At 45.0% G+C, this 12,317-nt stretch overlaps 1 protein-coding gene across 1 annotated transcript; it reads left to right on the top strand.

Moving 5' to 3' along the window:
- Positions 1 to 330: 330 nt before the first annotated feature.
- LOC137606063 (E3 ubiquitin-protein ligase CBL-like) lies at positions 331 to 12,017 on the top strand. Its single transcript, XM_068331110.1, has 15 exons — positions 331 to 898; positions 1,674 to 1,921; positions 3,392 to 3,538; positions 3,737 to 3,893; positions 4,016 to 4,137; positions 4,301 to 4,438; positions 5,139 to 5,226; positions 5,328 to 5,459; positions 5,627 to 5,836; positions 5,929 to 6,045; positions 6,223 to 6,512; positions 6,679 to 6,846; positions 7,263 to 7,369; positions 7,455 to 7,634; positions 7,734 to 12,017. Exons 1-15 carry the CDS (start codon positions 755 to 757, stop codon positions 8,069 to 8,071), a joined length of 2,586 nt encoding a protein of 861 aa, XP_068187211.1. The 5' UTR covers positions 331 to 754; the 3' UTR covers positions 8,072 to 12,017.
- Positions 12,018 to 12,317: the final 300 nt, after the last annotated feature.

Below are 12,317 nucleotides of genomic sequence, written 5' to 3'. Positions count from 1 at the left end.
ATCGCTGTATGTATAATTGCTCTTGCTTGTTTTGTTGCATTTATCACCAGCAAAAATTAGTCATTTTGTTTTCTTTCAAAGGCTCATTCTGGCGATTTTTTTTTTTCAAAAGAACAATTGAATTTAAATTTCTAAGTGTCCATTTTAAATTCATCAATTTCAGTGGATTCTAAATATTTCATGATAGTTATAGTAGCATTTCTCCCACCACACTCTATTTGACGCATATACAGTACTGTACCACATTTCCTAGCGGTTTTTTGTAATCTTAGTGTATGATCTTATTTTGAAGAACCCGACCGGATATCCGTTTTCGCTGCGACTGCCGGAACCATGGCAGGAACTACTGCTCATCTTATTTGTTGATCGCTCGATGTGGCTTATCAGCGATCCGAGTTTATTTTAAAAGCGGCTTGATTCCGCCGGTGGGGCTGAGTTGCGGTCTTCAGGGAATATTTAGCGAACCGGCTGACAGCGGACAGGACGACATGACGTGCGTGTCTTAAGCTTATATTTAGCCACGGAGTTAAACTGAGAGGCGCTATTCAAATGTAGCTTGTTAGCTAACCTAGCCGCGTCGCCTCCAGTGTACACACAGGGTTTTTGTTCTGCTCTTTAACGGGGACTGCATGACCAATCAGTAGCAGTGTTCCGCACAAGAAGGGGGTCGTTGCTTTGTTGAAAAACGTGCCCAGAGTAATCCCCGGTTGTCAGCCTTAGCCCCGGGGCTAAACCCTGGTTGTCGACCGAATTAATGGCCGGAAATCCACGGAGGGGCGCCGGTCTCATCGGTTTGATGAAGGACGCCTTTCAGCCGCACCAGCAGCCTCCCCAGCCTCATCAACCTGCAGTGGTCGATAAGAAAATGGTGGAGAAATGCTGGAAACTCATGGATAAGGTAAGAAAAACGTCTACAGGGTCACATGTAAATGAGTCACTGAGGTTCACGTCAGTGCTACTTTTCCTCTGTGAAAATCATTCTGGTGGAAAATTGGCATGAAGTGAAACATTAGCTCTTGAATTTGTTTTCACTTCTTTTTTTGCTGTATTCCTCAATATTAAATGCGGGTTTTTTCAGAACCCCCTACAGTATAAAATGGATTCATATTAATAACATATTAATTGATTACAAGATTAAATTGTGGGGCTGTCGAATAGGCAGCGCTTCCTGGTTTCTGTCTACATAACTTTAGAAAAGATTACATTTTCATCTTTTTTTATTGCAGTTTTATAACTGTATCATGTGTAATTATTACATGCATTTTCTGTATCGTTTACGTCTTACTTATTCTATCAACCATTATTTTAATCTATACAGTACTTCCCAAATCGATCCTGTGTTATTGTCATGTTTTAAAACAAAGCAGATTAACCCTTAATGTAAGTTTCTATTAAAAATAAACAAATACATGCTGAAATCTCGTTCCTTTGACTGAAAGGAATGAAGTAATAAAACAGCCAAAGTCAGTTTTTAGACTGTGTGTGAAGCTTTTTAAGTACCTGTAATTTCTGGAATATTTTCAATATTCTAATTTACTTCAGGATCATTGTTTAAAGGACTGCTGATTTTGCAAATCAGCACTCATTATTGATTATTGCATTAGGAATGGATCAATATGAGAAGTGATCATAATTCCAGTGGGCACAAATTGGTCTTTGTCTTTGGTGTTTAGGTGGTGCGTTTGTGCCAGAATCCTAAGGTGGCTCTGAAGAACAGCCCCCCCTACATACTGGACCTGCTGCCGGATACGTACCAGCACCTGCGCACCATTCTGTCCCGGTATGAAGGCAAAATGGAGATCCTAGGGGAGAACGAGTATTTCCGTGTCGTCATGGAGAATTTGACCAACAAGACAAAGCAGACCATGAGCCTTTTCAAGGAGGCAAAGGAGAGGATGTATGAGGAGAACTCTCAGCCCAGGTAGGAATCTGTCCTGAAGAAGTTCCTCTTGTTTATGAATAAGTTTACTCCAGGAGATGCAGCAGGGAGGTGTCCGAGCATCTCACCGATGTTCCAGGGGTCAGGCTTATCGTTGTTGGATTTATCTCCCGGTCTATGACACGAGTCCTGGAGCTCCTGGTGGTTTAGACTAAACGTCTAGCAGTAACTGGTCAGATTAGCAGGACTACTGTTGAAAGTGGCAGTCTTTGTGTTGTGGAGTTAATTTTCTCCAGATGACATGAATCTGCAGTAGTTCTGATGGTTTAATGTCTAAAAGGTGCACTCGTGCCGGTGCTGGATGAACACTTGTAGCGTGGCTAATCTGTTGTCATCGCAAGGAAGAAGCAAACCTAAAAACAAACTTGTGACTGAAGGAAGTTGAACTGAAACCTGCGTCCATTTCTGCTTAACATATTTACACAGGCAGTGTCAACAGATGAGTTAATTGTAGGATTCTGCCTTTAAGGGCCTTGTAAATGTTGCACAGTGGGTTTTGCATCTGCATTTAGGTTGAATTCCTCCTTCACTGTGCTAACATGTCACTGTCAATGACTAGAAATGTGAAGAAAAGAGTTTTAGAAAACACATTTTCACTTTTTAGATTAGTTTTGTACTTAAAAGTCCTTATTTTTGAATGTTTCTTGAAATTGAGCAGGCCGACCCACAAGAAGTGATGATAAAAAAAGGAGTAACTTCATAAAAACGGGTCAGATAACAGCCCTGCCGTGGTCAAAATCATTTTGCTCATACCTTCTTTGAGAGAGGCAAAAACATTCATTTAAAAAACAAACTAAAGTTTTACTGATACCCGATCCGTTGGAACACAGGGTTATCTAAAGTAGTAGTCAGCTCTGTCATCATGATTGCTTTTCGAAAGCTGCAGGTCTAGATCAGAACGCTACGAACTTTTTCCATCACTGTGATGAACTGACACTTCTGACTTGAGGCCACTCATTTGACCTGAAGTAAAAGCTAATCTGATGCATAATAGAAACGTGATTAAAATACCACAGTGTCACGATCACATTCACTTCCTCTGTTCGGCAGAAAGATCTTACCAAGCAAAAGTTCCTTCCTCTGACGCACTCTGATTCTTATCAAGCGTTTCCTCTTAAACGCTCGCATCCACAGATTGAGGAGTTACGCAAATCAGAGCCTTATAAGTATTGTTAGATCTCAGTGTCACAGCTGCCATCGTCATGGAGACGTGTTCAAAAACTGATTGTGTCACGTGTCTTATTTTACTTGCTGGTGCCTCCCATCACAAAGTGTCATCCCTGTCAGAATCCATTGTCACTGGCTCCTTGTCTGTTTAAATTTGTGGAAACTGTTGGACTTCAGAAGACAAAGAGCCCGTCGCTAGCGTGCATGGTTGTTTGTTCACTGCCCACAGTCTTTCTGGATAAACACCAGACTCTGATGTTCTTTCTTTGGTTCTTTCCCGCCCAGGCGAAACCTCACCAAACTGTCTCTGATCTTCAGTCACATGTTGGCCGAGCTAAAAGCCATCTTCCCCAACGGCCTGTTTCAGGGCGACAATTTCAGGATCACCAAAGCTGACGCTGCTGAATTTTGGAGAAGGTCTTTTGGAGACAAGTGAGTTTATGCTCAAAATAGACAGAAGAGGAATTAAAAATTCTATAAATTCAGATGTTTCCTATCTGTAGTTTCTAGAGAACTATCTTTGAGTTAAATATAGTTGTGTTTTGGTAGCTGCCATGGTTGTCTTTGGGTTTTGAGGATGTGAATCTGGTACTGATGTTTTGTATCGACCCTCCCCTCCATTTCCTGTAGGACCATCGTGCCATGGAGGACATTTCGTCAGGCCCTCCATGAATTCCACCCCATCAGCCTGGGTTTGGAGGCCATGGCTCTGAAGTCCACCATTGACCTCACCTGCAACGACTACATCTCAGTTTTTGAGTTTGACATCTTCACCAGACTCTTCCAGGTGAGGCGTTCAGGGGAGATCCGAACAATGAGTCTCGTTTTAGTCCGCAGAGAGGAACTGTTTCTTTAAAGTTGAGCGCAAAGAATATTTCTGTGTCGTGAACCGTCTTCCTCTTTACGCAGCCGTGGTCGTCACTTTTAAGGAACTGGAACAGTCTCGCGGTCACGCATCCCGGGTACATGGCCTTCCTGACGTACGACGAGGTGAAGGCTCGACTGCACAGGTTCATCCACAAACCTGGCAGGTGAGACCCCAAAAACACCAAAACACGCATGCAGCTGGAGAAGTAAAGGTGTTAAAGCGTGAATCTGATTGGTCACGAGCCAGACTTCTGCACCAATCACGTTACTGTAAGGAATTGCTGCTCATGTTTGCTGTTTGGATGAAGATTGTCGTCTTCCTCTCAGCTACATCTTCAGGCTGAGCTGCACCCGGCTGGGCCAATGGGCCATCGGCTACGTGACGGCTGATGGGAACATTCTGCAGACCATCCCCCATAACAAGCCGCTTTTCCAAGCCCTCATTGATGGATACAGAGAGGGATTGTGAGTCCCACGACAACACAGTGCCAGTCCACACATTTCTGCTTTTTAGGTTGCATTTAAATTCAGACATGCGGCGAGGAATGACAAAAACAACAACTGAAGGTATTATGTTGCGTTTTACTGTCTGATCACTGGTCTAATGATCACACGCCGTCTTTAAAAGGCTTAATTTGGTGAAGATAAAATAGCAGTGATGTCATTGATAAAGTCAGCGCCTTGAGGAGGAAACTTTTTTGTTTTTTTGACTGCTTTGAATTTTGTTAAATATTTCTTGGCTGTTAAAATTGATTCTTTAAAACCAAAAAACTGCAGAATACTTTCAGAAAAATACTTCATGAATCTTCGGTTCCAGTTCCCCGTCCATCCCCCGTGGGGCAGTGCCCCTGCGCCCCCCCCCTTTTTTTTTATATAGGGGATGAAGGGGTGATGGTCACGTAACGCTCCAAACAAAGTGTTTTCACATGCAGACACAGAAAATGGGGAGAAGAAATATCCCAGAATGCTTTGCAAACAAAGCGGTGCCCCATTTCCTAAATAAAGATTTCAACCGCCCTCCTGACTCTGTTTAGACTTATGAGTCAAGCATTGGGGATTAAAAGGGGGGGGGTTTAGGTCTGAATCTTGAAGCTGCTCTGATCTGGATGTGTGTGTGTGTGTGTGTGTGTGTGTGTGTGTGTTTACATGCGCTCTGGGTCTCCAGCTATTTGTTCCCAGACGGCCGGGCGCAGAACCCCGACCTGACGGGTCTGTGTGAACCGTCTCCACAGGACCACATCAAAGTAACTCAGGTTGGTTCTCGTTCCTGCTGCAGACCACTCAGCCTGTATTCGACACACCATCATCTAATATAGCCTGTCTGTGCCCCCTCCCCCGTCTCGCCCCCCTACAGGAGCAGTATGAGTTGTACTGTGAGATGGGCTCCACTTTCCAGCTTTGTAAGATCTGTGCAGAAAACGACAAGGACGTGAAGATCGAGCCCTGCAGACATCTGATGTGCACTTCCTGTCTGACGGCCTGGCAGGTGAGACCCTGACGCTTAGAAGGGAAGTCCATCGGCTTCCATTTCACTGCCATCAACGACCACAGAGAGAACAGACCTCTGTTGGGACGGCGTTTGATCCCGGCAGCTGGCATTTGTGTTTCTGGTAAATAAAGATTCGCTCATTCAAACTTGCTCTGGCTGGTCAGGAGTCGGAGGGTCAGGGCTGCCCGTTCTGCCGCTGTGAGATCAAAGGTACAGAACCCATCGTGGTCGACCCCTTCCACCCGAAGGCCAGCGGGGCTTCCTTCGCCGGTTTCCAGGGGTCCAGCAGAGCAGAGGCGGCGGCCAATGACGAGGAAGAGGACGACCGCATGGAGGACCAGCATCTCGTCATGAGCAGGCTGGCCTGTTCCAAGGCAAGTGATCGATCAATCGATCGATTGATCACCTGATCAGATTTAGTCTCAGGAGACGCCGCTGATTAAATCGGTTTCTCTTGTTTGTGTAGGTGGAGCGCCCCCCATCCCCAGTGTCCCCGCTGCCTCCAGTGCCCCCCCGACTGGACCTCCTGCAGCAGAGACCCCCTGGGTCCCTCAGCACTCAGGGTCAGGGAGCCACAGCCAAGGTTTGTGATTGTGTGTGTGTGTGTGTGGGGGGGGGTGGGTCCATGGGCGTTAAAGGAGTGAATGCTCATTGTTATTATCAAAAATAAATAAGTCTGATGATGATGATGAAGCCCTCCTACTAAACTTGTAATCGATTGGTCATTCAGTGATGTGATTGTTGTCCTGCCCTCCCCCAGATGGCTGCCACTCACAGAGACAAGCCCCTACCTCTGCCTCCAGCCCTGAGAGAGCTCCCCCCTCCTCCTCCTCCAGAGCGCCCCTCCCTGATCGGCCAGGACTCCAGACTCCAAAGGAGACCCCTTCCCTCCACTCCCGACCAACCGGCCTGGGCTTCGAACTACATGGTCCCACGTCCGGTCAGCAAGCCCCTGCCCCCCCTGTCCTCCACCCCACAAAGCAACGGCACCAGTGGGGAGGGGGTCAAACCCCAGGCGGCAACCAACGCCGTCTACTGTCTGGCTGCGAGGTACAAAGTTCTGTCGCTGAGCGGCGCCGCAGTTAGTGTTTGGATGGGAGAGTGGAGAATTTTTCTTTTAATTTCACAGCATCGGCATTTCTTAAGTAAAAAAACCTCTCACTTAAACTTTGCTGAAACAATCCCATCATGCTTTGTGTTTTCCATACATGGTCAGATCCGTTCTGGTTCCGACGGTGCCGAGCGGGGAGAAGTCGTCCTCCGACTGTGAGGAGAACGAGTACATGAGTCCCACCTCTCTGCCAGCCAGTGGGGGCTCCTGGGTAATTACTGGCTCCTTGGTGCCTCCACCCCCAACTCAATCCAACCACCACAATGACATCAGGTAAATGGGAGGGGCTTTGATTGAGTCTAATTGGCGTGGGTCAATCGTAACTGAAATTTGGCCTCAAATTTCAGATTGAGTCCAAAAGATTAAAATTCACTCCAGTAGCCTGATCGTACGAAACCGCTTTGTTTCTTTATAGTCTTTGTTCCTTTCTTAGTTGATTCTGATTAGTCAGGCCGTTACCAAACGATAGCCAGGTTCTGTTTATGGGATGTAACCAGGTTCTCTCTGACTGCCATGGGAGCCATTATTTTACGTCCACCAGGGTGCGCTAGAGCCCCTGTCGTTTCTCTACTGATCCGGTTTGACCTCCTGAAGATGAAATGAATGCAGAATTCCACCAGATGGCAGTAAAGGGCCGCGGCTGGTCGTTTTAAGGAAACTGATCATTTCTGTGCCTTTCTCCTCGTCAGCGGTGAGGCGGGCGACAGCGACTCTGAGGACCCCCAGGTGTACGAGTCCATGTGCAACATCCAGGCCCAGGCGGGGTCGTCTGAGATGATCCAGGCCGTTGACCCAGGTAGCATTAAAAAATGATCCCTGGGAAGTTTAAGGGGGACACTTTGCTGTTTGTTTGGGGTACTCATCATTCTGTGACGTTTCAGATCCACACTCCTCTGCGGTCACGCTGGACAGGAAGGAGGAGACGAGTGAGGAGGACGTCTACGAATACGATTGTCCCCGGCCGTTTGCCCCTCCCGCCCCCACCAGGAGAACCATGTCAGATATTGGTGGCCCCTCAGCTGCCTTCAGCACTCTGAGCATAGACAGCGCAGTAGAAGCCAGTACGTTTCCCTGTTGTGAGATCAAACATTGTCCAGATATGGAAGTGATGCGTTTACTTCCTGTCGGCTCGGCTGACCTCTCCTTTTTTTTTGTTCCAGGTATGTTCGCTGCGGGCGTTGACCCCGAACGTCCCCCTAAACCTCTACCGCGCCGGGCCAATTCCGACCGACGCCCTCGGCCAGTAAACAGGGAATTTCTTGCACCGTTACCCGACCTCCCCGGTCCCTCCTCTGCCGCCTCTCCTCCTCCTCCTCCACCTCCCGCGGGGCCAGGAAGCCTGGCTCTGAACGGGGAGATCGAATGCCTGATGTCCCAGGGCTACTCCATCCAGGACATCCAGAAAGCCCTGATGATCGCCCAGAACAACCTGGAGACGGCCAAGAACATCCTGCGAGAGTTTGTCTCCATCCCCTCGGCGGCGCACATCGCCACATAGTCGCCGATGGAAACCGATCGTCTCCGCCTCTGTCCGCGTCTCCACTCTGTGCCATTATCATGGATAGCATTTACTAAAGCACTTTCCTGCAGGACCACAAGGACTAGAATGAAGGCTTGACTCTGAGGACTAATGCTGCGTTCACGTTACATCAGACGATCCGGCTCTCATCATTTGAAACCAGCAGCAGCAGGTAACTGTGGGGTTCTAATGTGAAAGCATTCTGGTTCTGGTTCTCCTTGATGCTGCTACGTCAGAACAGAATGATGGAATCCATCTGTTGGTTGGCTCAGACGTTTGCTTTTCTTTTGCCGCGCCGTAGAAAGATGGATCCGGTTTGACCTGAACGCAGCAGGGACAGAGAATCTAAGCTTTTAGTTGTGAGATCTCCGTAGCCGAGTCTTGACCCCATAGCTTTCGGGCCGAGGTCGACGCCTCAGACCGAGTGCTTCTCCTTTCATTAAGCTAAGTGTTGAAGCGACGGCGCCTTCGACCAGCAGGGGGACCCGGCGGACTCCCGACTCTGGCGTCCTGCTGCCGGGCAGCCGATCTGTTTGGTGCTTTACGGGCTTCTCAGCAAAATTGTGATGTACGAATATGTAGCGACACGAGTTCGGTCGGATTTAGTGATTAACTCTGTGGTGTGTGCGCTCACGCTGAATGTGAATGTCGAGTCTCAGTGCAGTATTGCAGGGCTTCGTGTCGAATGCCTCGCCGTGGCCTCGTTCCATATTGCCGGTGTTTGAGCAGTTGGTTCCATTTCCTCTTCAGCTCCTGGTCTGATAATGAAATAACAAGTTTAGTGTAGAACTACTCCCATAAAGTGTCGTGCTGTGTGAACTAACAACGGATGAATCTTCAGACGTTTATTTTGTCGTTTGATTTCATGATCGCCTCCCAGACATTTCCGGTCCAACACTGAAGGACGGTTCAAAATTAATCAGAGTAGTTTACTAAAAGGACTTGAGCACCTTCTCTCATCACTTTTACAGCTTCTTGAGGTTCTGAAATCAGGTTGAGGTGTGAGGAAGAGCTGAAGGTTGTCGTTTGGACTCAGGTACTCGGTAACAAACCAGGATTGAAGTCAGTGAAGGAACAGAAGCCAAAGGCCTCAGAAGGATGATGGAACGTTAGCAACGAGCACAAAGTCCCGACTCGCCCTGCCGTCACTTTACACGCATCGCATCTACCTGCATCCACTTCATGTCATACTTTAAATTAATATATTATTATATGTATCTACACTCCCCCCATTGTCAGAGTGTTGATGTTAAATTCGGACATAATTTCCCACCAATCCAGTCAAACTCACACATTTTGGCCACTCGGCTGCTCATAAAAATGGCTGCGAGATGAATTTTGATTGTTTCACAACCAAAATGATTATTGATTATTTCTCTGATTGACCCCCACTGTTTTTCCCGGTTATTTGGATTTTTTTTTTTTTCATAATCTTTAACTTTATATTTCTGTTTGACTTATTTTTTCACAACAGCTGCCAGAAAAATTGAATCTGAATAGTTCAGTTTTTTATCTTTCACGTTTTGCAATGTTTAGCATTTTGCAGTTATTTGCACTGCCGTAAAACATCACACAACAATGTACAGTATTTTAATCATTAAATCACATTATTACAAGACATGTAATCAATTTTTCACTCTTATTTCAAGCTAACAGCTAAAACTAATGTTATGTTTAACAAACAGTTCAGCAATTAATTACTTTTAACTGTTTAACTTTGACGTTTTGCTTCGTCAGCATTTAGTATGTCTAAGCTAACAATTTCAACCATTCATCCTCAAGTAGATAATTGTCTATTCATCTCTAAGTCACATCTCTTGCTAGCTACGTAGCATGTAGGTGGATTTGCACCATATGGGTCTCTCCAAGTTATCGGTCAGGTGTCCCTCAGGGCACTAGTAATTTTATTCAGCAGAAAATTACAGTATTTTCCGCACTATAAAGCGCACTGGACTATAAGGCGCACCTTCAATGAACGGCCTATTTCTAAACTTCACAAAGTAGGCGCACTGGATTATAAGGCGCACTGTCGGTTTTTGAGAAAATTAAAGGCTTTTAGGTGCGCCTTATAGCGCGGAAAATACTGTAATTCGACTGTTCTGATGGTCAGTTTGCAGTTGAAGCCAGTAAATATTTCACATTTCCACCTTTTTTATCAGAAGCTGTTTGAGACGCCAGCCTTAGCCTCATGAATTTAGCTAACTAGCAGCTAGCTTTACAGTCCGTGTTTTTGTATCGCCTTAAAGTTGCGTGAAAGATTATTGACTGACTCCAGTTCTGTTGAGTTCTTGAGGATTCTTCCTGTAATTTATGAATGAATATTAGTTTATTTAAAGAATGACTGAACTGTCAGGCGTTGTAGTCATAAAAAGGCCTCAAGGTTAAAGTCGCCCTCCTGACATCATTCACATCCTTCAGCAAAATATGCCTTCAGTCTAGTCGAGTGGATTAACTGTAAAATGATTTATTCAGGTTTTCAGATTTCTTAGGGAGCAGCTGCCACTCCCTTTTACAGGATATCAGTATTTTTGACATCGCTACACAAGGGCCTACGTGTTAAAACCAGAATCAGGGGTTCATTTAGTGCAAAGATGAAAAGATCGTTGTTTCATCCCTGCAGTGAATCCAGGACTACATCAGTGCAGAATACAAATAACCGGTGAGAGAAGCTCTTTCCATTGTACGACGGCTGTTCCATATTAATGCGTACATTTAGGGATGCTGCCAGAAACAAGGCAGGACTGGACCGATGGTCTCCTTTCTACTTTTGCACAAACGGGTAAAAATAGCCGGTTTTCCCTTTAAATTGTACAATTGTATTCTCCTTACTCTCCTCAATTGTCACTTTTGATTTCTGCAGTCACATATAAATGTGCCTTTAAAACCTGCACAAGCCAAAATGAAAAAGGTCCTCTGTGTTTAAACGAAATGGAAATGTGCTCAACTTCTGTTTTTGAACCCTTCGTCTAATCATCGGTTTGGTGTCGGTTCTCTTTAGGGTCGTTACTCGATTGGTAATTAAGAGTTGCATGAATATAATTGTTACGGACTTCTTGAGATACAAACTAAAACTTCACATTCATTAAAATATGCGTATTAGTGCTCCCTGGTGGACAAACTGTGTTACAGCATCGCGGTTAATAAACGTACGCCCCATATTGGTTTTCCTGCAGTTTTGCGGTACTATTGACTCATCGGGATATTTATTATTTCTCAATAATAAGTTTTTTTGTTTTTTTTAAATATTCGTGTATTGTGCAGACATGCTTTTACAGTTCTTCAATGAAATGTTTTGTTCCTTCCTGGCTCATGGTGACTCAAGGGGCGGGCCAATCGATCCCCAGAGTATCAATACTGCAAAATAAAATGAAATAGAAAAATTGTAGCTGCTTTTGTGATAATCCTCATCTTGTTGTGTATCTGATCCAAACTCCTGTGGTGACGCCCACCCCAGGTTGAAACGCCTGTTAAGTCAGTTTTATTCTTTCTGCAGAGGAATGTGATCATGTCCATTAAAACTGTCTGATTATTGCCTAAAGTGATTAAAATGCTAGGGAAACATGTGGTATATTAATGTTTTAAAAAAAGATGCTGGAATTACTGTCTTGTAAATTCGCCCCTTCAGCTCTCGATGATTTGCAGAAAACGAGTCTCTTGGGCTTCGATGTGCCGCTGTGTGATGTCACACCAACGCTGTGATGTCACACCAGGGTCCGATCACTACCAGAGGCTTGTCTAACGCTTTCCCTTCAAACGATGGTCACTCGCCTTTTCAAACAGAACTTGCCTACTAAAACTCATGTCTTTGTTGTTGCTTGTGTAAATATTTTATTTATTGTCTTTTTAATATCCTCAGCACTCATTTTGTTGTCATGTTTTCATGCCTAAGCCATTAAGATTTTTAATTAAACAGTATTTTCTTTAATATCTGATTGGTTTTATTTACTCTGTTGACTCTAAGCTGTTACAAGTCAAATATTAATGTAATGCTAAAATGCTATGGATGTCTTGTTCTGACAAAATAGAATTTTAATTTATTATGTAAATCACAGACTAAAGAAAGTTTCTTCAGCCTATATCAGGTATGTTGCTCATCACCTGTTTGTATGAATTGCATTAAATTAGATCACCTGGAATCAAGGAGACAACAGATTTGTCAGGTTTTTGTCCAAATTTTACTTTTACTGACTTCAGTAGTCTGAAAATTCTAATTCCTTGTAAGACA

This window comes from Antennarius striatus, chromosome 13 (assembly GCF_040054535.1).
Source record: "Antennarius striatus isolate MH-2024 chromosome 13, ASM4005453v1, whole genome shotgun sequence".
NCBI lineage: Eukaryota > Metazoa > Chordata > Actinopteri > Lophiiformes > Antennariidae > Antennarius > Antennarius striatus.
The sequence above is the reverse complement of the archived record's forward strand: the minus strand, read 5'-3'. Positions and strand labels throughout refer to the sequence as shown.

Coding starts and splice junctions, on each gene's coding strand:
- LOC137606063 (XM_068331110.1), top strand. CDS start 755: ATGGCCGGAAATCCACGGAGGGGCGCCGGTCTCATCGGTTTGATGAAG. Junction 1,922..3,391: donor GAGGAGAACTCTCAGCCCAG/GTAGGAATCTGT, acceptor TTTCCCGCCCAG/GCGAAACCTCACCAAACTGT. Junction 3,894..4,015: donor TCTTCACCAGACTCTTCCAG/GTGAGGCGTTCA, acceptor CTCTTTACGCAG/CCGTGGTCGTCACTTTTAAG.